Source organism: Saimiri boliviensis, chromosome 13 (assembly GCF_048565385.1).
Source record: "Saimiri boliviensis isolate mSaiBol1 chromosome 13, mSaiBol1.pri, whole genome shotgun sequence".
NCBI lineage: Eukaryota > Metazoa > Chordata > Mammalia > Primates > Cebidae > Saimiri > Saimiri boliviensis.
This window is the reverse complement of record NC_133461.1, coordinates 75,233,476-75,258,528: the sequence shown is the minus strand read 5'-3', so window position 1 is coordinate 75,258,528 and position 25,053 is coordinate 75,233,476. Positions and strand designations below refer to the sequence as shown.

Sequence of the window (25,053 nt, the reverse complement as noted above, 5' to 3'; positions counted from 1 at the left end):
CTGCCAAGGGGTTAAAGTCCACTGCCTGGGAAGGTCAGGGGTCAGACAGCCCAGCTCCACTGAGGCTGCTGGGATCCACAGATATAGTAGCAGGGGAACGAGGGTACTGCTTACTCAGGGAAATGCACCCCTCATTCCCGGAGCTCACAGAGAGCCTTCCAACAACCTGATGTCTTCCCACTGGGGATGTCAGGGCCACTTAATGCAAAGTTTGATCCCTGGAGGAGGGAGTCAAGCATTCTCTTTCTTCTCTGCTGTGTGTCAGCTTGCATTGTTCAATTTCTTTGTCTCCTAACGGAATCCCATCAGCGTGGCTGACTGCCTCACTTACTTGAAGTGAACTGAGCTAGGAAACACGTTTCTCGACAAGGCTGCATTCTCTGAGGTGCTAAGAAGGGCAGAGCTAAGCTCAGCCCCTGCAGAGAGAGAGAAAAAAAAAATCCTATATATTGTTTTATGAGAACATTACAGACAAAAAAACAAAAAGGTTTCTCCTGCAACCAGCTCAAAGAAGCCTGCCATACACCATACGCACACTAAGGAGGTCAGTGCCTCCATGTCAAAGCCCAGCGGCTGTGCATCGACTCTTAAATGAGAAAGTGTTCATCTCTTCAGTGAGAAAGTGTTCGTCTCTTAAGTGAGGAGGGCAGGTGGCAGAGTGCAGAAGGACTCTGGTTGGGAAAGTCAAATTCCTTCTTTATCAAATTAGAGGACTGGATAAGATGACCTCTGAGGTCCAGAAAGAACTCAAAAGTTCTGTGAATCCAAGAAGAAAACTTTGTCAGGGCTAAAAGAACCCAGTCCCAAACAGCTACTCACTCAGACTCCACAAACCCTGATTGGTTATCGACATGAGCTCCTCCGTCCTCTTCGGGGTGCAGGACGCTGGCTGACTCGGCAGGTGCCTGCTGCCATGGGAAGAGGTCCATCCCAGGTGAGTTACCTGTGTGCCCTCAAGACCCCTGCCCTACACCTTAAGGTCAACCTTGCCAGATTCAAATTCTTTCCCAAGGCTTAACTCTTCAGCCCATGTGGCAAAGGGTCTGAATCCTGAATCCTCCAACTTCTGTTTGTTTGTTTGTTTTTTAAATAATGCTCATGTATTACATTTATTTAGAGGAAGAGTTCTACCCTAAATCTGTATCTATAGAACTCAGAAAGCAATTGATATTCAGGGAATCCTCACTGACAAACTTGAGTTAATGCAGAAACAGACAAGTAATTCACACCGCTGCATCATAGAGAACACAGTCAATCTTCCCCATGCCCGGAATGAGGATATGCGCTCTCCAGTTCAGCTCTGGTGGCCATCTGCATCCAGCTTCCATCTTCATCCACAATTGCAACACCCTGAGAATGGCCCTGTCATGATGCACGATTCCCTCTGACTTGTGTATGTTCTCCCACGTGTGTGCAGCTTACTTCAACAGGGCTCTTTACAGGAACAAGACCCTTCCATGTACTTTACCATGAAAACATGAGCTGGGATGCCTCTGAACGGACTCACGTCACCTATCTTTACGCTCTTACAGATAAGCATTCTGCAAGAAATCTGATCTCAGGGACACAATGCAGGAATTATGAGAAACACATTGTTCGGCATGACATTGATCCTTCCAAAAGCATGGCTTGGCCCCGGCCACTGCTCTGCATCCATGTCAGGTAGAGGCGAGAGAGAGGGAGCTGGGCCTCCAAAGGGATGCTGTTTACGTTTACTTTCCCCAGAAGAGAGACTCTCAGGCTCTGGGGAATTCGGGTCTTCTGCAGGTCGGACTATAACAGACCATCCCTGAAAGGACCCAAGGCTCCTGGCATCTCCCCCACTGCCCCCTGACCCCTACCAGCTCCTCCTCCTGGAGATGCGAGTGCTGGTTCAGAATTCTCTTTTGACAGAAAGCGACTTGGGAAGAAAAGAGAAAAACCACACTACTGTGGGGATGTCCGTTTTCTTTGCCTCACAGAACCTGATGAGGATCCTTCTCTGAATCCCCTAAGCACTGAAATCTCCCCTCCCTGGGAAGGCACCCGGAGGTCAGCCATTTAAATCGTGGACAGAGTCATGCTGACACCTAGGGGTAGATGCTAAAAAAAGGAGCCAGTCCAGAAAAAGCCGGGCCCTACCTGCCACCGGAGCAAGTGGCAACTTGTACCTCCTGCAGCTTCCGAGAAGGAGCTACTGTCCTTCCCTGCTCCTCTTGGCCTGTCCCCAAATCAGCCTCCTGCATGCCTAGAGAAGATCCCCAAAAATCTGTCCAGTGATCCCCCACAAAGGAGAGCAAAGTATGGCCTTCATAAAAACTGGCTGGTTCCCGACCTTGTCTAGTCTCTCATTTGCCTGAGAAAAGCAGCCATTTGGAGAGGAGTGAGGTAGAGAATGTGGGAAGCTGCAACGAGATACACCAGCAGAGCCTCCGTCCGACAGGGACACACACCAGGAGGTTCTAAACCTTCCAGCGGCAGCTAGAAACGCTTTCTTACCAAACCTTCCAGGGGCAGCTAGAAACGCTTTCTTACCAAACTCGCTGGCGCAGAGATGTTCGATGATGGCCTCGGATTTCAACTCGTTGTCACATGGAGGACACACGGTTGTGCCTAGGAAGGGAATTGGGGAGAAACAGAACAGTAAGTTACAGGGCAGGAAGGCAGCAGCCCCCTGGGAAAGAGATCGGCCCTGGGTCCAGGCTGAAAGTGGTAAAGGTCTTCTGGAACTTCTGAAGGGGACCTGAGAATTGAAAAGCAGCAGCCTTGAGCCCACAGTCTACAGCCAGAGCAGACGCAGGTTTCTGGTAACATTTTGACCCAGAGCTGCTAAATGTGACACAGTTATTTAAGGCAGCATGACCTGAGGCTGGGTGGGGGCAGGTCATGTGAATGATGACTTGTGGGCGCTGTGAATGCCGGGAAAAGCTGGCTTACGAACCCACAGAGATCTCTTCCTGCTGTTTGCCTCCCATCCTCTCCCTTCTCCTTTCAATTCCACCCTCCGATTCCTGCCCCCTTCCCATTTCCATGCTCCCAGCTAGCCTGCTGATCCCTCTGACCAGGTCACCAGGAGCCAAAAGAGAAGAAAACTCAGCCAGACTCACAAACCCCTGCTCTCAGCCCCTGAACACCCCACTCCAAAAGGGCCACCGCAGCAGGAGGCTGGGGCAGGCAGGCGGGGCGGGGAGGGGCGGAGCAGGGCAGGGCAGAGCACTGGCAGGGGCTGCCAAATGGGAGGACAGGGCTGGATGGGAAGGGGCCCTTTGGAGGCGCTTTTCTGGGCAACTGTGAAGTGCTTTGAAGACGAGGTGTGCAGCGGCAGACATGCCTGTCACTGGGAGGCAGCTCCACTGCCCGAACGGAGATGTCTGAGGCCAGGGCAGAAGCCTCCTCCAAGTCAATATTCTGCTGAAATCAGAAAGTCCAGTGGAGGAAAAGAACCCCCGCTTCCCAGGGCAGAGGTAGAGCAGGACACTGCTTTCCTCCAAGGGCTGAAGGGGCTAATCCTCACTGTCGTCATCCTCACCTATCAAGCAGTCTGGAGCTTATCGACTGTCTAGGAAAACATCATGAGCACATTCCAGGGGCACCCCACCCCGGGCACAGCACCAAGCCAGCCTAGAGGCGAACGAAGAGCACAAGAAAGTCACCCCGACACTGCACTCGGGGGAGAAGGTGAGGGTTGGTGCGCTTGGAGCCCACTGCTCTTCGTCCTTCTCCACCGTGGCAGCATCTCCCTCCCCAGCAGCCGCCACTATGGCTTACACTGAAATAGACAAATGCTCCGCAAATGGTGGAGAAGCGGGGACCTGGAGAACACCCTCAGCTCAAGGCTGCCCTCTGGACACTGGTGGCCCACAGACTACTCCCTGCCTCCAAGCAGGGTCCCCGCAGGGCCCAGCAGAGACCCCATCCTTAGTTTTTATTGACACATTCCCCTCCCACCTTTACTCTGCACCCAGGAGCAAGCACTTTCCAGATTCTCGGTGTAGTTAAGGAACAGACTCCCAGGGCCAGGCATGGTGGCTCACGCCTATAATCCCAGCACTTTGGGAAGCTGAGGCGGGCGGATCACGAGGTCAGAAAATCAAGATCATCCTGGCTAACACGGTGAAACCCCATCTCTACTAAAAATACAAAAAAGTTAGCCAAGCATGGTGGCACATGTCTGTGGTCCCAGCTACTTGGGAGGCGGAGGCAGGAGAATCTCTTGAACCCGGGAGGTGGAATTTGTAGTTTGCCATTGCACTCCAGCCTGGGTGACAGTGAGAGTCTGTCAGAAAAAAAGAAAAAAAAAAAAAAAAAGCAAGAAAGAAAGACGCTCCAAGCAGATGATGACGGGACTGTCCTTAGCCCCGATTGTGGAAATTTACTTTGCACCCAGAACTTGAGATTGGGTTCTAGAGCTGGTGATTCTCACAAAGGAGGCAACTTACCCAGAATTTAGCATTACGGCTTTTGCTTCCACGTGAGGAAAAGGAATTCTGGCAAGGAAAGGACCAGGTTACTTACACAAGGAGAGTGAACTATGCTTTTGGGTTTTTCTTTGTTTAGGTTATTTCGAAAACTGAAAAGTGGGAGTTCTCACATTGCAAGTTTCTGTGAATATAATCTTGACCAAATAGCAAGGTCAGTCAGGGTGATCAGAATACACAGGGCACATCCCTGCCTGCTCCACATGCTCACCACATCTCCTCTGGACACTTGAAGTTTGCCTGACCCAGCTGGCCACGGAGGGCTCTGCACCTCACAGGGACATTTTCCTCAGTCCCGTCAATTACATGTGGACTTCAGTGCCTCTCAGAGTGGCAGCAGCTTGTTGGGGTAGGCTCTGCGTGTTTTTACCACAGCTTTCCCCCCATCTCAGCTTTTGTAATGGCTGACTCTGGAGCAGCCTGATCCAGAGAGAGAAAGAAGAATCTGCGATGCCGAATGAACCCGGGCCGTCTTGGGGCGTCTTGAGGCCCTACAGGCTGCCTCTGCAGGAGAATCCACCCAGTCATCCTTCTTAGAGGAGGAACTAAATTGCTGTTTTCGGGTGTATTTAAAATAATATTTAAAGCAAATGGACAAAAAACCGTAAAGGTGCTGTGTTTATTAATATTTCAGGGGTTACAGAGAAGAGAGCCCAACAGCTGAATCAGGATTAAATGATTGTTGTAATATATCAATGCACACACGCGAGTGTTCTCTCACTCTCTCTCTCTCTCTTCTATCTCTCCGTCTCTCACACACAACCCCCACAATCTTCCCTGGCCATTTCTGGCGGGACTAAAAGGGAGCCCTAAGAAAGGCTTTCTGGGGAACTGAGGGCTCTGTGGCCTCTACCAGGCTGACTAAATGTGCAACATGCCGAAACAGCAACAAAATAAAACCCAATGTGCTGGCTCATACAACTTCCATCAGTAAAACCAGGCAGAGAAGCGAAACAACAATGTATCAGCCTGGGAGTTCACAGTTCGAATGGAAATGCCAAATTTAGAAATAATTTCCCCGGAAAAAGAACTATTGCCTCTTCCATAACAGGAGATGCTATGGCTTGGGTATCAGCCTTGCGGCGGGCAGGGATGTCAAGTCATTTCGTAGTATCAGGTTTCTCCTAAATAAAACATGACCATGGAGCGCTGGCCAATACCCCAAAACTGAATATGCCCAAGTGTATGAAGAGAAACCAGCTTACCGTATGCAAAGATAAGACATGACTTTGAAAATGCATTTTAATTCTAAAGAATAAAAGCATAAAGGATCATTGAATAAAAAAGTAACGCATTCGTACTTATTCTCATTGGAAAGCATCAGTTATTACTCCACAGGCACAAGCCATAAAGTTACGAGGATCAGTAGTTTCATCTGTCTTGACCTGCCCTGTACACACCTACACACACATAGACACACATACACACACACACACACACACACACACCACACACACACACATGCACACACACACCATCCTCCCCTCCATGGGGACCTCGAAGGAAATCCCGTGGGGCTCCCTTACACCAGGGGCTGCAGTCCTGGGGAGGATGCTGTGTCCTCTCAAGCAGAGCCCCCCATCAAAACCACTGAGAGGAAAACCTGTCCCAAGCCCCACTCCCGACAGGCCCTCTACCCGATTTTCTCTTTGTTCCTCAAAGACCTGTCTTGGGAGGGTGACTATCTGCACGCTGCTGGGAGGAGTGGAGGACAGAGGATGGTGAGAAGCCAGGCAGAGGAACGCGCCCACCAGTGGAACTACACCCAAGGGGCAAAAGGTGTCCGGAAGACAGCGATTTTGGGGTTTACCCACCCCATCACAGCCTTCTGGGGGCTGGGGTGAGGGATTCTTTCCTCTCTTCTGCAGGCACCCTATCCAACCCCTCATGTTCCCTGTGGCCTGCAGCCACTTTTTCTGCAGCCGATTCCCTAACGTGTCCATTTACGTCTGTAGATGGTCCCAGAAACCGACGCCAGTGGCCATTGAGATGGTCTCCAGGTCAAGGCTGGGCATAGCCTCTCCAGGCAGGGCTGGGCTAATCCCCCTTGGCTGAGGAAGGGGAGAAGGAAATTCCCACGGGCTACAGGGAATGGGTGCAAGCCAAGAGAACACAAGGCACTTTGTTTGCCCCAGGTAACTGCTCAGTGCTTGCCCGCGAAGTGCAGATGCATCTGCTACCCCTCATTCCACTTCCACCACCAGACTTGACCCTGAGAGCAGCGGTACCAGACCTGGCCAGTGCGGGCAATCACTGCCGTTCCCACCCAGCCATCCAACGTCAGTCACTGTGGACCCATCTCCTCCCTCGCTAGAATAAGCAAAAGTATCCAAGATTTGGGGTGTCCCTTTCCCCAACCTACTGGAATCCTCACTCTGAAGAGCCAGGTGACTGCATGGCCTTCTTTTGGCATCAACAACAGAGGTTAAAGACACTTTAAGGTGAGCTAAGCGCACGCAGCCGTCCTCTCTCGCCCTAAAGGCCCTCCTCCAAAAGCCCTCAGGAAGCCTGCGCCTGTGTGGAGTGCAGCTCCCCGATCCCTGACCCTCTCCACACCGCGGAGCCTAAACTTCCTTCTAAAGAATTCTGGGTTGAATTTACTTCTATCGAAGTCAGGCCACAGGGCTGGAGTTTCTCTGTGTTGTCTATATTTTATATTTTTTATTTTATTTTATTTGACTCCCCAGGCTATTTTCTTCCCCCCTCCAGAATTGCCCTTTGACTATTAGGGGGTTCTGAGAGGATCCTCGGGCCGGTCCCCCAGGCGGTTAGGAAAGTCTCCAATTTGCAGATCCGTTCTCCCAGGGAGGAGATGAACAATGAGCTAATTACATTTTTATCTTTCTAATGAGCTGAGGATTTGTGTAAATGAGAGAAGCAGGGGGTATGCGAAAGGGAGGGAGAAGAGACTTTCCACCCCCAGCCCTTCGAGGGCAGAGCTGGTACCTGGAAGGGGTGGGGAAGCACAGGTCCCCAGGGTTCCTAAACTTTCTCAGCCAGTTCTGCGGCAATCTCGAGGCTACTCGACTGAATGACCAGTGTAGGAAAGGGCTTGGTTTTATTTTTCAAAATCTCTGTCGAACCTATGGAAATAAAGCTGCGTCAAGCATTCTCTCGGCCTTTCTGAACTTTCTACGTTTGGGGTTTTGGTTTTTTTTCTCCCGTCTCGGAGGTAAAAACTTCGATAGGGACTCGGAATCCTCCCAGAGGAGAGGGGAGCTCCCCTGTTATTTAAAACGCAAGTCTTTGTTTCAGGTATAGGAAAGGCGAAGCTGGACCCCAGGAAGAGCGGCGCCGGGGACCACAGCCAGTCCCTGCGAGGTCGCGGCGCAGAGCTGCCGCTCCCGGGCCAGCCCCGCCGTGCACCTGGGTCGCGAGCGGCGCTGAGCGATACCTGGGACAGACCAGACGCGCTTAGGAATCACGTGTACAGCATGCGGGCAACCTCGGGCCGCCAGTCCTCAACGTCGGGACCCAGCAGGCGGGTGTGGGGTGGAGCGGGCTCTCCCGAATCCCTGGCAGGGGAGCGGGTGGAGGGGCTCGCGCGCCTCGGAGGGGGGCCTTACCTTGGGGCTTGGAGGCTTCGGTGGCATTGGGCGGGGTCATGGCGATGCAGACGTCCCCCTCAGGGAACTTGTCACACTTGAGCATCTCGGGCCAGTGGAAGCCGAAGAACTGCATCACCGGCTCGCACGAGTCACGCACGGCCTCGCAGAGCCAGCGGCACGGGTAGATGGGCCGGTCCAGGCAGACGGGGGCGAAGAGAGAGCAGAGGAAGACCTGGGTGCCGGCGTGGCAATTCTTGTTAAGCAGGGGCACCCAGCTGCTGGCCTGCTGCTTCACCTCCGCCATGGTCTCGTGCTCCAGCAGGTTGGGCAGCACCATCTTCTTATAGCCCACGTTGTGGCACAGCCGCAGGTCCGCGGGGATGTCCACGCACTGCGGCGGCTTGGTGTAGAAGCGCCCGCTCTGGTACGGGCCGATGTCCGACTGGAAGCTCACGTAGTCGTACTCGCTGGCCGAGCCCGCAGCCAGGAGTGCGGCGCCCAGCGCCAGCAGCACGCCCAGGGCGGCCCCGCGGCTGCCCCCTGCGCTGCGCCCGCTGCCCATGCCTGCTTTGCGCCCTGGCCCCCGCGACGTCGGGGCTGCCTCCGCCGCCTCCCTGCGCGCGTCCCGCCGCAAACTTCCAGGGACCTCCGGGGACAAAAGGCGCCGTCCCCAGTGCTGCCCGGCTCCGCGGCCTCGCGCTGCTGCTGGGTCCCCCGGCCGGTGGCGGCCCTCGGCCTGCGGCAGGAGGCGACGCGGCGGGAGGCGGCGCGGGCGGGGAGGAGGCGCGGTGGGCAGGGTGCGCCCGGGCTCCGAGAGACGCGGTGGGCAGGAGGGCGCGGGGCAGCGGGCGCGCGGCACCGACTCCTGAGGCTGCAGGGCTGGAGTGCGCGGGGCTCCTGCGGCCGAGCCCTCGGAGCCGCCCCGCGCAGCCAATCAGCTCCCGGCGGGGCAAGCCGCACTCGTTACCACGTCCGTCACCGGCGAGGGAGCCAATCGCCTCCCTCGCGAGCGGGTTCGGTTTACTAGAACCAGACGCTGCTCAACACCCCTTAAAAAACAAAACCAAAAATACATAAATAAAGGGGGAGGAGGAAAGAGGCAAGAGGGAAAAAAAGAGGGGGAATGGATCGCGGCGTGGGGTGGAGAGAGACCAGGTGGCCGGTGTAATTAACTCTCATCGACTTGCAGAGAAGCGAGGAGCCTGGATCCTACTTGTAAACCCACGAAATCATGAAGGCTTTTTTTTTTTTTTTTTTTTTTTTTGAGTTGGAGTTTAGCTCCCGTTGCCCATGCTGGAGTGCAGGGGCGCGATCTCGGCTCACTGCAACCTCCGCTTCCCGGACTCAAGCCATTCTCCTGCCTCAGCCTCCCGAGTAGCTGGGACTAAAAGTGCGCGCCACCATGCCCGACTAATTTTTCGTGTATTTAGTAAACGGGGTTTTACCATGTTAGCCAGGCTGCTCTCGAACTCCTGACCTCAGGTGATCCGCCCGCCTCCGCCTCCCAAACTTTTTTTTTTTTTTTTTTTCCCACACGGTTTCCTAATTTCAACCAACAGCCCGCTAGACTAGCGGCTCCTCTCCTCGGTTCTCTAGCTGCAATGCAGACAGGTCGTTTCCCAGCTAACTGGGGGTCAGGAAGGCTAGAGCGAGGGAGGTCTGCTTGTAAATCCCCAGCGGGCCTGGCCGGGCTCCCTTGAAGGCGAGGCGAAGGCGCAGTTGGAGCAGTTTGCAGTGAGCAGCACCTCTCCAGGTGGGGCCTCCCGCGGTGGCCCTCCGCGCTGGGGCAGTGGGTGGACTTTGCCCTGTGTGGCGAGAAGTACTGCTCGCAACGGTGTTAGCTCCGGGAGGGCACTTTTTAAACATTTATAGATTTTTTTTTTTTTTTTTTTTTTTTTTTTTTTTTTTTAGTAGAAAAACCCTACTCAAGTCCCAGCCCAGCCGACAGCCCATCTGTGTGTTTGTGGTGTGGAAAGCCAAAACATTAAAAACACATGTGCAGTTATCAGCGTGGCTGGTGTAAATATCAAGTCCACCACTCGGGCACACATGTTAAGGTCAGACGCAGTCCAGGAACGACAAGTCAAAACCAAGGGTCCCCACTAGGGCAGACGCCCAAGAGGACGGTTCCTCGGCCCCCAGGAACAGAAGTCTCTCTGCCACCCTCCACCTCGAATTCCTGAGAATTCTTTTTAAGTTTCAAGCATTCCCCGGAGAGGGAAGAGGATTAAGCTCGGGAGAGCTGGGAGTGAGACCCGGACTACCCCGGGACAGGGGAGCACAGCAAACAGTTCATGAAGTTCCGGAGTCTCCACACCTTCTGTCGCTCAGTGCAGGTGGAGGGAGGCTGACGTGCTCAAAGCCGTATCTGAGCACACACCCCGTGAGGCAAAGGGGCCACAGGTCTTAGCACTCCACACAGACACCGTAGGAGGCGCTGCCTTGCCGGCCAGCTTGTTTGCAGAGCTCTAGGGAGCTTGCTTTGGACTCTGCAGACCTAATTTCTTGATGGACAGATTCCAAGTGAAATGACTAGAGTTTGTGAAGAAGCGGGGCTGTTCTCTTAAAGCAGTCGTGCCGGTACAGACACCGTGATTCCACGGTGCACACAGAGGCTTCAGCAGATGGATGACTTCTCTGTCATTTCGTGGCCAGTGGAAGATGCCTCGACACCCAAGAGATGACGTGGGGGCTGGGAGGAAGACACAGAGAAGAGAGCAATATTTGGATGGCCAAGGGTTAATCCCGAGACAATTGGTGAGGCTGGCCTGTGGAGCTGAGGAAGACATTCCTCACAGAGAACAGACCGCAGGAGACCCGGCGACTGTGTCTCAATTCAAGGGGCATTTAGAGAAAAATGCTGTTTGGCAGGGGGTCTTTTTCTCTCCTAGGGCCAGGCTCTCTGCCTCAAGCCAAATGTGTCTGTTTGCTCACTGCAAAGACGGGTGTTTGCAGCTGACATCCTCTCACCTCTGAACCCAGGCGTAGCTGACCGCTCACTCACGTCTTGGGTTTTCCCAAATGGCAGGAGGACTTGTGTCTGACTGCTGTTAAATGCTGGAAATTCATCCAGGTGACTGCCCCTCCCCAGCCCTGGAAGTCCCAAGTCAGGAGTAAGTCTCACAAATCCATGCAGAGGAAGAGCTTACCTATGTGTGGTCACTCTGCCTAGACTTTGATCACCTCCAGTCGCCACCTCCCCCACCGACCACTAGCGGCCCTACTCCTTTACCGACCCCTGCTGGGAACACAGTTGTCTCTTGGTCAAACAGGGAGTGATGGGAGAAGACCCCAGAATGCTAAATCCAGCGCACTCCTGATTCCTACCAGATCCAGCTGGAAAGGAAGGACCCCAGACCTCCGCCCCATCAAGAGACTTTAATCCATTCCTGGGACGAGGGAGAGGGACCGCCCCCCCGCCACCCTCCCCGGCAATTCACATGCTGCATAGCAGCGCCAGGGAGATCAGCCTGAAGACTTTGTATTGCAGAGGGACATACAGTACTTCTGTCCTTTTCCTTATTGTCCAGTCTTTCCACTTCAAAATCCAGTACCCCTTTTCCTAATGGCAAGTGTGTGTGTTTGTGTGTACATGCCCTCCTGTGTGTACAGAAGGTTCTAGAACAAAAGCTCTTTAAACATGCAATTGACATGACAGAGCTCCCAGATTTGAGAGTACCTGAGTATGAGAACTGTGGACCAGGAGACACAACCCCCATCCTTCCAGAATGGCTTAAATAAACACAGGCAAAATGCAGCTTTAACTTATGTTTCTCATTTCCCAAAAGTTCTGATTTTCCCACACTGCCAAAATGCCCATGCTTGAAGCCTGGAAGTACGTCCTCTGTTACTTCAAAACACCAGCCTGAGGAGGCATTTTCAGTTCTTCAGCCTCATTTTTCGTTCTTCAGCCTTCACAGAAGGTCACAGAGCACCCCCCACTGCCAGCCCCAGTTGCCTCTCCGGTGGCCTCTTCCCAAACGCAGAGCTTTTTCCTGGCCTCTCCTGGAAAAAACTGGGAAGGGAATCTTCCCATCCATAGCTCCCATTCTGTTCCGCTATCATATCATCAGTGATGTCTGCGATCCTCTCCAAAGATACACCGAGCTTGCTCTCCCTCAGCCAGCAGCACTGGAGAGGCACCTCCCCCCTGAAGCCATGTAGCCATGGGTCAACGGCAATGCCAAGGAAAGCATGCTGACCCACAGTCAGAGGACACAGGCTACAGCCTCAACTCCACTCCTAACAGGCTGGGTGACTCATGGGAATCGCACTTCCTCTCTCTCTGCCTCAGTGTTCCCATCTGTGAAATGGCGCTATTAATGCCTGCCCTGCTGCCCTGCTAGCTCGTAAATGTGAACTCTCAGCAAGTAGGGTCACTTGAGGCACATCCTTAGGCTTTCAGACAAGTTTGAAGGGCCAAAGTGGTATTCGATGTAAGATGCCATGAAACCTGGTCATGCTCTTACTTGGACAAGTTTCTTCTGCGTTCTGCCTCTGTGGATGTAAAATCCTGAGCCCTCCTACCTCTTTCAAGAACTGGCCTGAACTGCTAACTATTAACTCTGAGAATGTCTGGGAAGCATCTTAAAAATGTGGAGTTAAAGGCAAATTCCAGCCCCAACTCTTCCTAGAGTAAGCACCCCTCCCTCTGCATCTTTTTTTTTTTTTTTTTTTTTTTTTTAAGATAGGATCTCACTCTGTTGCCCAAGCTGGAGTGCAGTGGCATGACCTTGGCTCACTGCAGCCTTGACCTCCTGGGCTTAGGCGATCCTCCCGCCTCAGCTTCCCAAGTAGCTGGGACTCCAGACACAGGTCACCACACCCAGCTAATTTTGTTGTTGTTGTTTTGTTTTGTTCTGTTTTTTTGTAGTGATGGGGTTTTGCTATGTTATCCAGGCTGGTTTTGAACTCCCAGCCTCTAGCAATCCTCCCGGCCTCCCACACTGCTGGGATGACAGGCACGAGCCGTCATACCTGACCCTCTACATCATTCTTGACAGACGATAATGGAGCATCACTTTTACTTGTTTGGGACATAGTGACCAAGTTCAGACAATCCACTAGAATGTTCTTCCTTCCTTGTAGGGAAACTTTGCTCCCTAAATTTCTACTCACTAGGCCATCCTAGGAGCAGTTCCTATTGTAAGCAGCCAGGAAGACCCCCTCAGCCGAGCCCCAAACCAGGAGACCAAGGTCACCGTCCCTGGCCTTCTGCTCAGACAGTCACACCTGCGCACTCTCCAGTGAGGCTCTGTCAAACGGGGCTTGACAATCTGTGTTCATTTGTTACTACGCTAATTAATTTATAATTAATATTGTATATATTTATATATTATAAATATAATTTATATGTAAATAAATGAAGATTTGTATACCACCTCCTAGAAAGAAGAGATCTGAAAATAAAAGGCATATTTGAAGATGACTTTTTAAACAGAAACCAAAACACATCAAATGGACTATTTCTCTGATTAAAATTCTCACACACTCTTTGTCTACGGGAAAAAGCCCAAGCTCCAGGATAATATCAAGACCCCGCCCTGACCCCCTCCCCGACCCCTCCAGCTTCAACTCCCCAGCACCCCCTACCAGCCTCATTTACAATCTCCAGAAGTCCTTGCACTTTCTCACCCAACAGCTTCCCGCTTGCCTCTCATCCTGGGCACACGCTGTGCACACATGCTGTTTTCTCAGTCTGTAATGTCCTTCACCACTCTTGCACAAACTGCTACTCACAGGGTTTCCAGATTTGCAAATAAAAATACAGGACACCCATGGCCAGGCACAGTGGCTCATACCTATAATCCCAGCACTTTGGGAAAGTGAGGCAGGAGGACTGCTTGAGGCTAGGAGTGTGAGACCAGCCTGGGCAACATAGCGAGACCCTGTTTCTACAAATAACAATAATTTTTGAGAATTAGCTCAGCACGGTGATATGTGCCTGTAGTCCCAGCTACTCAGGAGGCTGAGGCAGGAGGATCACTTGAGCCCAGGAGCTGGAGACTGCAGTGAGCTGTGATCACACCACTGCCCTCCAGCTTGGGTGACAGAGCGAGACTCTAGATCTAAAACTAAAATTTAAATTTAAATATTAAAAATAAGACATCCAGTAAAATTTGAATTCCAGATCAATAAGAAAAAACTTATTATGTCTCAAATATCGCCTGAGACATACATATAGCATAAATTATTCATTGTTGAACTGAATTCAAAGTTTGCTGGGCATCCTGTATTTTATCTGGCAAATCACCTGCTTATCCTAATAGCATTGCCTCCTCCAGGAGGCCAGGCTTGACCTCCTCCCTGTCATCACTGCCCTCCTCCATCCCTAGTCAGATTCACCCGCTCTGTGCCCGCAGCTCTCCCATCTATATTTATAACTGGTCCCTTCCGGGTACATCATACAGAGAGAGCTCTTAGAGGCCAGGACGTTGTCTTATTTTGTCTCACCCATTCCACATCTCCAGCATCTGGTACAATGCCATGCATATACTGAGTGCTCAACAATTACCCCCACCCCAATAAATGAATAATGAGGAGACAGACATGTGAAATACCCAGGCTCTTAGGGACCCTACCTTTGCACAGTGATTTCATGCTGCGTTTTCTGAGAACAAAGGCATGAATACCTCCCACAGTTCTCTTCGTCTTTAGAAAAGGAAAATCTTTTCTAGAGCTCAGTCCTAAGGGAATTGATCTTCAGTGCCTTATACAAACACAGCAAACAGAGTGTGGGACTTCTCCACTGGGTCTCTTGCCATCCCAGAGCCGACCCTGTGGACAGATGCCACACCTGATCTGCTCCTCTCTCCCCAGGACCTGCACTGAGCAGATCGCTCCATAGAGGATGGGATCATAGAGGCTGGGTTGGTCGATGCAGTGGCCCATTCCCACAAACCCCCATGCAATACTGGGGCTGGCACCTGGGATCCTGGTGTTTCTGGAAGCCTTGTACACCAAGTGTGGGTAGGGACTGGGGAGCAAGAGAAGTTAGAACGGGGCTCCACAGTGTGACACTTGGGGCTGGGTCCTGGCATCGGGGCTCAAGGCTTGGCTGGGACATCACAGAGCACCAGACTCAGGTCTTTAGGAAACCCCTGTCCCTCTGGGAAGCCCAGGGAAGTGAAAGTGAAGTGGCACATGCTTCAGTGACCCAAAGCCCATAAATCTGCCTCGCTGGCTTCAGGGAGGGCAGCGGTCCAGTGCCGGGACACATTCCCCAAGGAGCCATGTGCTTATTTACCTAACCCTTCACAGCAGTCGGGCCAGACGGTGCATTGCCTTCCTCAGGGTTTAAGCCAGGAAGAAGTCAGATATAAATGAGGTGCTGGCGAGAGGAATGGGGGAGTGCCCATCATCACACTCCTGTCTCGAAGGAAAGCCTTCCCTGCTCCCAAAGTCTGGTGACCTCAGCTGGGGAAGCCTCGCCTCCAAGTCTCCATGCTGGGAAGCCTCCTACCCACAGTGTCTCTCAGCCTGAATAACGCATCTGCCATCTGCTATGTAAGGGGCATTACTCACCTGGGCAAAGGCAGAGCCCCCTGTCTCCTAACAAGATGCCTTGCTGCAGTCTTTTCCGATTTCCTCTCTACATGCATCATTCCATTTGGGCCTCACCAAAAGCCTCTGAGCTGGCTGAGTTCATTACTTTGACAGAAGAAGACACAGAAGCTCAGAGGAGTGGGACCCTGGCTAGCAGTCCAGCCACCGAAGCACTGCAGTGGGGGCCAGTCGCAGGTCAGGAAGCACAGATCACTGGACTCCAAATGCTTCTGGTTTTGCACTAGACCTGGTTTTGCTAAAGGCCAGTCCCCTGGGAGGAAAACCTGGAGAGCCTTTGCAGCCGGCAACATCTGACTGTCCATTCATTTACCAGGCTCTCTGCCCTGACCTCCACCAGAGACTGCAAGGTGCACAAAAACGTGAGCCGCGCATATCAGACCCGTGGCCTCTACAAGAAGATGGCCTGAGACTGGCCCAGGAATTGAAGAAAGACACTTTCAGTTTTGAGAGAGAGAGATCCTCTTCTATGAGAAAATGGCCTGGGAAGGCTGGATGCCACCAAGCCTACTGAGAGAGGGCTGCAGGAGTTCCAGAAAGAAAATGACAACAGGTGGAAGCCGGCTGACTGCGAGGCCAAGTGCCAGCCTTTCCTGAGTGGCACTTTAGCACCTAGGGCCCTACCCAAAGCCCACAGGGGCCTGGAAGTGCCGGGGGACTGTGGGCCTTCAGGGTTCCCAGGAGGGAGGTGGGTCACAATGCCGGGGCTTGGGTCCAGAGCACCTGCCAGTTTGATTCTGTTTTCTGATAGCCAGGTCCTGAACGCCCAGGGATGCAGCACATCAGCCGGTGCTGCTCCCTTTAAAGCACTTCTGATGGGTCTCTTGTTAGTTTAGCTCATCCTGTTCATTAGCTCATGCTGAAATTGCTGTCACTGATGTCTGATAGATAGCATTAGGACTGTAAGGTACTATTTTCCAAATAAAGATTGTGTTTCATATATATATATATATATATATATATATATATATATATATATAGAGAGAGAGAGAGAGAGAGAGAGAGAGAGAGAAACCCAAACCCACAATATGGCATGGCACCAACCCATCAGATTGCATGTAGACAAAAAAACCTCCTTTGCAGCCTGACAGGTACATGCCCATGGGGCTGCAGTATGCAGGAATTATCAGCCTCCCGCCTCTGTGCTGAGCTCACGCTGCCCCCACAAGCTGGGCTGTCTTCCCAGCACACATCCCAGGTTCAGCTAACGGGCCTCCCTGTACATCATGGCTGTAAGAGCACTGCTCTTCAAACATTCTTTTGCTTGTTTGCATGTCGGGAGTCCTGGAATCTTCCTGAAGACAGAATCTGTATCTTTTTTTGTATTTGCTATCTCCAGTGGCTGCCACATGATAGGTATGCATTAGACATGTGATTGCTGCACAAACCACCGTCTCAAGATTCGTCTTTTTCATCTGATTGTCTGAATGCTTTGTACTTAGGGCATCTGAGGAAACTCTCCGTGATTCAGTCTCCTCTTCTAAAAAATAGGGTTTCAGCCGGGCATGGTGGCTCATGCCTGAAATCCCAGCACTTCGGGAGGCCAAGGTGGGTTGATCACCTGAGGTCAGGAGTTCGAGACCAGCCTGACCAACATGGTGAAACCCCGTCTCTACTAGAAATACAAAAATTAGCCAGGTGTGGTGGTGGGTGTCTGTAATTCCAGCTACTCGGGAGGCTGAGGAAGGAGAATCGCTCAAACCTGGGAGGCGGAGGTTGCAGTGAGCTGAGATCGCGCCACTGCACTCCAGCATGGGTGACAGAGCAAGACTCCCTCTCAAAAAATAAATAAATAAATAAAAAGAAAAGAAAGGGTGGGGGTTCATAGGACCCTTCCAGTGGGAGGCTAAACAGAGGGATACAGAACAATGTGGGTGCCTGAGTGAGACAAACCGGGGACTCCTGGCAAAGGGGTGTTTCACAGCCATAGGAACTGGAACGGGAGGAAGGTGTGCAAACTTCCAGACTCATGGAAGAGTTTCTTGTCGCCTCCATCAAGATGGGGTTTCTCAGTCTTAAATAGGCATAGGATTCACCTAGGAATCTTGTTAAAATGCAAATTATGATTGGATATGTCTGAGGGGGCAACTAAAAATTAGAACCTCTGTGGCAGATGATTCTAATTTTTACTGTCTCCTACGACTTTGCTACTCCAAGTGTGGTCTGCAGACCAGCAAGACCAGCATCTCCTGGGAACTTGTTAGAAATGCAAATCTCAAGCCAGCGCTGACCATGAGAAGCAGGTGGAAGTTGGTAGGTGGGGCGCCCTGGAGCGCATCATAAGACAGATAGCCTTGGAAATGTTGCCTCTTCCTTCTGCTTCCCGCCTGAAATTCAGCTGGGATGCCTGAGGTACAGCAGCTGTCTGGCAACCGTGAGAATGAATGCCAGCAGACCAGAATGATGGAGAAGGAAAGGGAGTCCCTGCACCCGCCCTGCACTGCCCACCCTGGGATTCTCACTGGGAAGACCTACAATCTCTCTCCCTCACTCACTTAAATCCAAAGTCATTTTGATTTTCTCTTTCATGCAGCTAAAACCAAACCTCACTGGCACAGGTCTGTAATTTTCACAGCCAGCAGGAAGCTCAGACTGCAGGTTCTAATTTTTACTGTCTCTTAAGACTTTGCTACTCAAAGTGTGTCCCCCAGACCAGCAGCAGCAGCATCTTGTAAGACCTTGACAGAAATGCAGACACTCAGCCTGCCCCCCATCCCTGTACCCCAGATATAACAATCAGTGTTTGCATTTTAACAACATTCCTAGGTGAATCCTGTGCCAAAGACTGAGAAACCCCGTCTTCGGAAACTCCTCCATGAGCCTGGAAGTTTGCACCTCTTCCTCCTGTTCTGATTTTTGTGGCTGTGGAACACCCTTTTTTCTGTTGTCCCGATTTGTGATTGTCTCACTCCTGCACCCACATTGCTCTTATCCCTCTATTTAGCCTCCATCTGGAAGGGTCCTATGAGCCCCCAGTTTTCAGAAGGGAAGTCTGAGTCACAGAGAGGTTTCTCAGATGCCCCAAGGACAGAGCATTGAGACAATCTAATGAAATCAAGTTCTCAGGCAGAAAGAGTGGACAAAGCCACTCTCTTAAGGACGCAGGCGCCAGGAGGGTGAGGGCGGGTCACAACGTGAAAGTGCAGGCAGTGAGCAAGCGCTGCCCCTTGGCCCCTCCGAGGCTGACGGCAGCAGCAAAACAGACGTTGTTTCTTCCCCACACATGGTGGCACCAGCAGCTGTGTATCTGGAGGCTTCTGTAATCTTCCAGCAGTTTCTCACTCAATCATATTTAATATCTGTTACTATAAAAACATTGCCTTTTATCAAATTCTTCTAACACTTACAGCGTTACAAGACAGCCATGGCTCCCCCACGCAGAAAAGCACAATCTGTCCATCAAACTCATTTGTTCTTTATTTTTTAACAACAGTCTAGCAACTGAATTGCTTAACACACGGTAGAAAGGTCCATAAATAACAACTTCCCAGGGAGAGCCACTCAGCCCGGGAGTGCCTTCCAAGTTCTGCATTAAGTCCTCGGGTGGGAAGGGATTTCCAGCCATTTAGGTCCATAAATATATATAACCGGCTGCTTCCCAAATTGCCTAATCCTTACCACCATCACTTATGTTTTCTTTTATTGCCATTATCCCTGGCCTCTTGACAAGAGAATAAACTATCCTTTCTGGAAGATGAAATGCTCTACAACGTGCATGAATTTAACTCATCCAGATTCTTTTTGGCTTTATTTCCGTCCCCACCCCAAGGAAATCGACTCTTCACAATTAATGGGGATTTCGGATCGGAGTTTCATTGCCTCTCTCTCTGCTGGCTGGTGGCAGGCACTGTCTGAGCTGTGTTCTCCCAATTCCAGAAGCCAATGAAGCCACAGGTGTGTATCAGTCAGTTGCTGTGTGCAGGTCCTGTGCTGGGTCACATGGGGAACAGAGGACAGGAAACATAGATTCCCAACCCCGGGAAGCACAAAGGTGAGGAGGAGAGAGAAGATAAAGGACAGCAGAGAAGATAACAGAGCCCATGTCTGGGGAGAGTGGAGGGGGGAAGAGTTCGAACTGAGGGGATGTCACAGCCGGTCAGGACAGCGTGCTGCTTAGTAGATTTATCTGCCCACCCTTTGTCTGGCAACCCAGAGAAAGCAACAGACATGTTAGGGACATGGCCCCAGGACCAGCCAACCAGGACCCCACCTCCATCCCTCTGTGGCATCAGACACACTGAGGTGCCCATTCTCCGCAGGACAGAGTGGCTGACAGTGCTCCCTCTCTCTCCCTCTCCCTTTCTCTCCCTCCCTCTCTCTCTCTCTTCTCTCCCTCTCTCTCTCTTCTCTTTCTCTCTCTTCCTTCCCTCTCTTCCCCCACGTCTCTCTCCCTCTTTCTCTTCCTCTCCCTCTTTATTCTTCTCTCTCTCCCTTTCTCCCCATCTCTCCTTCTCTCCCCCACCACGATCTCTTCCTCTCTCCCGGACCTCCTTCTCTTCTTCTTTCTCTCTCCCCCATCTCCTTCTCTCCCCCGCCCTTACCTCCTTCTCTCTTCCTCTCTCTCTTCCTTCTCTCTCCCCCCTTCCACCCCTCTCATTTTGTTCATGCCCCCCAGACTATTCTGAACAAGCAGGCTTTGAGCCTTCTGATGTTTCTCCCCAAGTCTGGATGGGGGTTGTTTTTGAGAGGAAGCACACTTGTAATCGATGAATGATGAGCGGTGGAGCCAGGCAGCCCCAACACCCGTGAGAGGAGAGAGTGCTCTGAAGAAGGAGCTCAGGCAGCCCTGGGACCAGGGCAGTCACATTTGCTAACCTGTCTTGTAAGAAGACACCTGAGCCAGGACGGCTGTTCCTCGCCTTCCCTCCTTCCTCTCCTTCAGCCTTTCTATGGCAAAGGGCAGTCCTGGATGGAGCCTTAGCTTTGCAAAACACAGGAACCCGAAGTAAGGACCCAGAGACTCACAAACCCCTGCTCCCGACTTAAAAGGGCACTGATGATGGATGCCTGCATGCAGCCTCTCTGTCTGCAAGCCTCTCTCCCACTTGTCTCTCACACATCATATTTCTCAAGGTTCAGGCATCACTGACCCCAGAGTGAGAAATCTACAGGCTGCTCAAAACAAGTCCCATGACCCCACGTCCTCTGGAGGAGATGGTTCCTGCCGGGAAGGGGTTGCAGAGAAGAAGATGCAAGCACACAAGGCACAATCACTGTGGGAGGCAGGGGCGGTGGTCCCTGTCACAGAGAAGCCACTGACCACCTCTGGTCTTCCTCTAGCATCCAGGCTGCCCCTCATCACCAGGGTCCCCATGACCCCTTTCCACTGCTGGCCATCTCTCCAGTCTCCCAGTCGCCCTCAACTCCTCTCCCACCCACACCAGGTGCCAGATGGGGTGCTTTCCCGTGACTGGTTTCAGGGGCTCTTATCCCCCCTGGGATGGGGGACTGCGGGGCTTGGTGGGATGGGGGTGGGGGGAGCAGTGGTCTGTGGAATGCAGACCTCTGCCCACACTCAGGGGCCAGCCCAAGGGGCATAATAGAATACATTAGTCCCCCAGCCCATTCAGCCCTGCCTCTTTAAGAACAATGGTGGCAACTGAGCTAATTTTTGCCAAATGACTGGCTTCCGTCCATTGGGAGCAGAGTGGAGCCCGCCAGACAAAGTCCATATTCAGCTTTCAAGAGCGGCTGGCTAGTCGGCATGGGGGCATCAGGCTACTTCCCAGGACCAGCAACCAGAGCATCCCAGTGCCCAGGGTCTGAAGCTGACACCAGCCACTGGGGCATCTGTCCCGGGGCAGGGGGTGACACTGTCAATGAAAACAGGAAGGGCAGTCTTCATTTTCAATACAAGCACGCCCTGGTGCAACAGTTGACTACAGAACAGTCTTTATTACTTGGAGTTTTACTTAGCAGAAATCAGCGTGGCTGCTGGAAGGATGCTCAGGTCAACCTATGTGAGGCACCTGCGATCAGGGAAAGAGCACTGGGCCAGGAGTCCGGTTTTCCAGCCTCAGTGGCCTTCCACAATCTCTTCCCCCCTCCGAGTCCCAAGTCCTAAACATGTGAAGGAATTGGGCTAGATAGGCTCAGGTCCTTTGAAACTTTGATACTTTATGTAAAAAGAAAACTCGGACCATGCTTCCTCTGCTGTCCCATAGGACATTGCTAAGCACTCAAGAAATAAAGGCTTTAGGAAAGGAGGGAGGGAGGGAATATTTATCGAGAATATGGGACAGAAATATATGAATCCAATTTTGCAGAAAGAAAAGAAGGATAAGACAGAGAAAGGAGAAAGGAAGGGAAGGAAGGAAAGAAGAAAAAAAGCTAAAAATCCTGAAAACAGGTACACTGAAATGTTAGCTACTTCTGGGTGTTGAGATCATAGGTGATTTACACTGTGATTTCCACAATGACCATATATCACCTTTGCAAAGAAGTAAAGATTATTGATTTTAAAGAAAAGGAGATAGATGCACAGGACAGTATCAGTCTTCTCTCTGGGGAAAGAAGCAATGTGGGTCTCTGGTATTAACCTCTGTGAGGTAGGTTCTTCAAAATCCTACTTCATCGACGGTGTCAGGAAATGATTGCAAAAGGCTCGGGCGGGGGTGCACGATGGCTCACGGTTTCTGGATAATCGCCCCCATTGTCCAGCTGGTGATGCATGTGGAGTCATATACTCTATCTTTCTTCCAGACCACACAGACGCCGACAAGGGAGCGAGAACTTTCAGGCCAGCAATCAATCAGCAAATGTTTAATGAGCTCCTACTATGTGCAAGGTTCTGTGCTCAGAGCGTGTCCTCTCGTGCTCGCCCTCACCTGCTGGCTCATGCACTCGCCCTCCTCGATGTTCCATCTTCCCCTCACGTGGCAGGCTGATTTCTCTGGGCTCCTGCCACCTCCCTGGGTATCTACTCATTGAACCAAGCACCCCACCTAAGAGAAGAGATTCAGAGCCTTTTCCACCTGCCACCTGCCCTACCTCTGGACAGGGTGCATAGGAGGGCTGAAACTAGCTTAGAGAGGTTCTACAGCCCACCCCAGGTCTCACGGTAAGTCACGGGTGGACTCCAGGACTCCGGACTTCCTCCTAGCTGGCTCTCTAGGCTCCTCCACCCTCCTGGCCCTCCTCAGCATGGAACATGCACTGCCTGAGGCAGCCGGGCTAGGAGGAGAGCTTGGAAGGTCATATACCTGTCATCCCCGGAGAGCGCTTGGCAGCTGCACCTTCCAGGCTGCAGGAATCCGTTCTGTAATAACTTGCCACACAAAACACACCTTTCCCGTTTGGACTGGACGCTGTCCCGGGACAGGAGGGAGGTGGAAGGCTGCCGTGGGTTCTGCAGAGAGCAACCGAGCTCCTCCCTGCAGATGCCTAGAGGTGTTCGTTCTCAGGAAATGCTGTTCAAGCTTTGGGTCACCCGATCAGAGAGGAGAGGCAGGGAGCTGGGTGGCTCAGACATCAGGGAGCGTGTGGGAACGTGAGGCAGGATCCAGCAGGGCTGGGTTTCCTGCAAAGCCGACAGGGCTCAGGGCAGAAGTGCAGCAACTGTGAACAGGAGTCCTGGCTCCAAGTCGGATCCAGCCTCTGCTCACCAGGAGGGAATCAGCCTGTGAATGCTGAGCTTAGTTCCACAGAGACTTCTCCACCCCATCCCAGGCCCTGTGGGTCTGCTCATAACCGCTCTTCCTTCCACTTCCCCTGTGTCAAAATCCTTCTGATGTTCTCACCAGCACCACCCCCAGGAAACCTCAGCCTAAGCAGAGATGGCCAGAAGAGACCAATTCTCTGCAGCCCCACCTGTGTGCTTCAGGTCTTTGCACCAGTGAATTCCTGTGCAGCGCATCTCTTGGGGTTCTGACGAGGAGCCCTGCAACCACGCGCGGTGCTTCCCATGTCTCTCCCTCCACATCTGCCATGAAGCAGGAGAAGAGTAACCAGGAGCACAGTAGCATGGCCCCGAGCTCCCAGCTGAGCCCAGCAGCAGGGGAACGTGCTGTTGGGGGAAGGGTGCAGCATTCCCCAAAAGGAAGGACAATGCCCCACCTTCCAGGGATGACCAACCCTTGCAGAGCATGCTGTCTCAACAAAATGATTTCACTGCCAGCCTTCTAGCCACTCATTCGGCTCCTCAGTGCCGGACCCCAGGGAATCACAGCGGACAGAGACAGATCGCTTCTCAAGACAGCCCCGGCTCCTGCAGGAGACCTCACGGGCCATCTTCGAACTGAAGCAAGATCTGATTCTGATTCTTAAGATTTGCTGAATGTCTGCTTTCTGTCAGATGTCCTGATCACGGTTTATTCATACGCTGGCACCATGTGATCGTCTCAGCAAGTCTGCCAGGGAAGTCAGTTCGAAAGAAACAAGGTGAGACATTAAGCAATTTGCCCGAAGGCTAAGAAGTAGAGTAACCAAATGCCAGGACTCAGAAGACCTTGGATGGGACATGGTAGCAGTGGCAGGGTGTGTGGAGGAGGGGAGATGCTGGGTGACAGGGCTGTTTGAGCCCCGTGTAAGGTACCAGCTCCTGCGTCACTAGGCTGGAGCTCTTTGCCGTCCCACCCGGCCGCTCCACGCCCAGGAAACAAAAGCTCTTGTTATGATGGGTGCCGCTCCACCCCTCTTTGCCAGGGAAATCGCCCCACCCCACCCCATCCCATCCCCTGGCCCAGCAAAGGACCATGGTGCCCTCTGCATTTTTCCAACAGCTGTGGCCACGCAGCAGGCCGACTCTGCATGAGGGGCACAGAGGCTCACGTTTGGGAACTGCTTTCCACACTGCAAGTCTCCTCCCTTTCTGTCTGTCTTTCTTTCCCCGGTGTTCAAAGGAAAGCAAGGTCTCTATTGTAGCCTATTGTGTACGCATGGCCTGGCCACTGGTTTTTTCCGCCCTGTCTCATTAAGATGGATGGGGTTGCTGCCTTATTAATAATTGGAAAGGTTCCCCTTTGTTCCTCTTTCCTCTCCTCGCTAATGATCCTGCCCCAGCAGCACCACAGAGAGCCCTGCAGAGCACCTCCACACTGCTCGGGCACCACTGCCAAGGCAGGCCCGGCCCAGCCAGAGCACCCCGCCCAGGGAGAGGGTCTAGGCGCTCTCACCTGCAGACCTGGAGAGCCACAGAAGGAGAGGCTAGAGGTGACCAGAGATGGTGTCATCCAACCAGAAGGAGACTGATGCACCTGCCCAAGGTCACCCAGAGGGTGGAGTCAAGAAATCCAAGTCCTGGGCCTGGGTCCGCCCCCAGCCCCTCTCTCCGGTGCACCATCCTTTGCCCTTCTCACTGTGCTGCCTGTGACTATTTAACCGACCCATTCTCTCATATGCATTGGTTTCCATGCTAGGGCAAAAGAGAATTCATTCATTCATTTGCTTTATTCAACACATATATTTTTGAGGGTCTACCATGTGACCGGTGCTGCTTCAGGCACTGGGGCGGCAGCAGAGAGCAAGGCGGGCAGCTGTGCCCTCTC

General features: G+C 52.3%; 1 protein-coding gene across 1 annotated transcript in view; it reads right to left on the bottom strand.

Moving 5' to 3' along the window:
- Nucleotides 1-9,021, bottom strand: part of SFRP1 (secreted frizzled related protein 1) — a 49,405-nt gene extending 40,384 nt beyond the window's left edge. The window contains exons 1-2 of the mRNA XM_074383836.1: nucleotides 8,024-9,021; nucleotides 2,515-2,592 (exon numbers count right to left, since the gene is read on the bottom strand). Of these exons, the coding sequence (XP_074239937.1) occupies nucleotides 2,515-2,592; nucleotides 8,024-8,567 (622 nt within the window). The 5' untranslated portion in view covers nucleotides 8,568-9,021. The remainder of the gene's footprint in view (nucleotides 1-2,514; nucleotides 2,593-8,023) is intronic.
- Nucleotides 9,022-25,053: the final 16,032 nt, after the last annotated feature.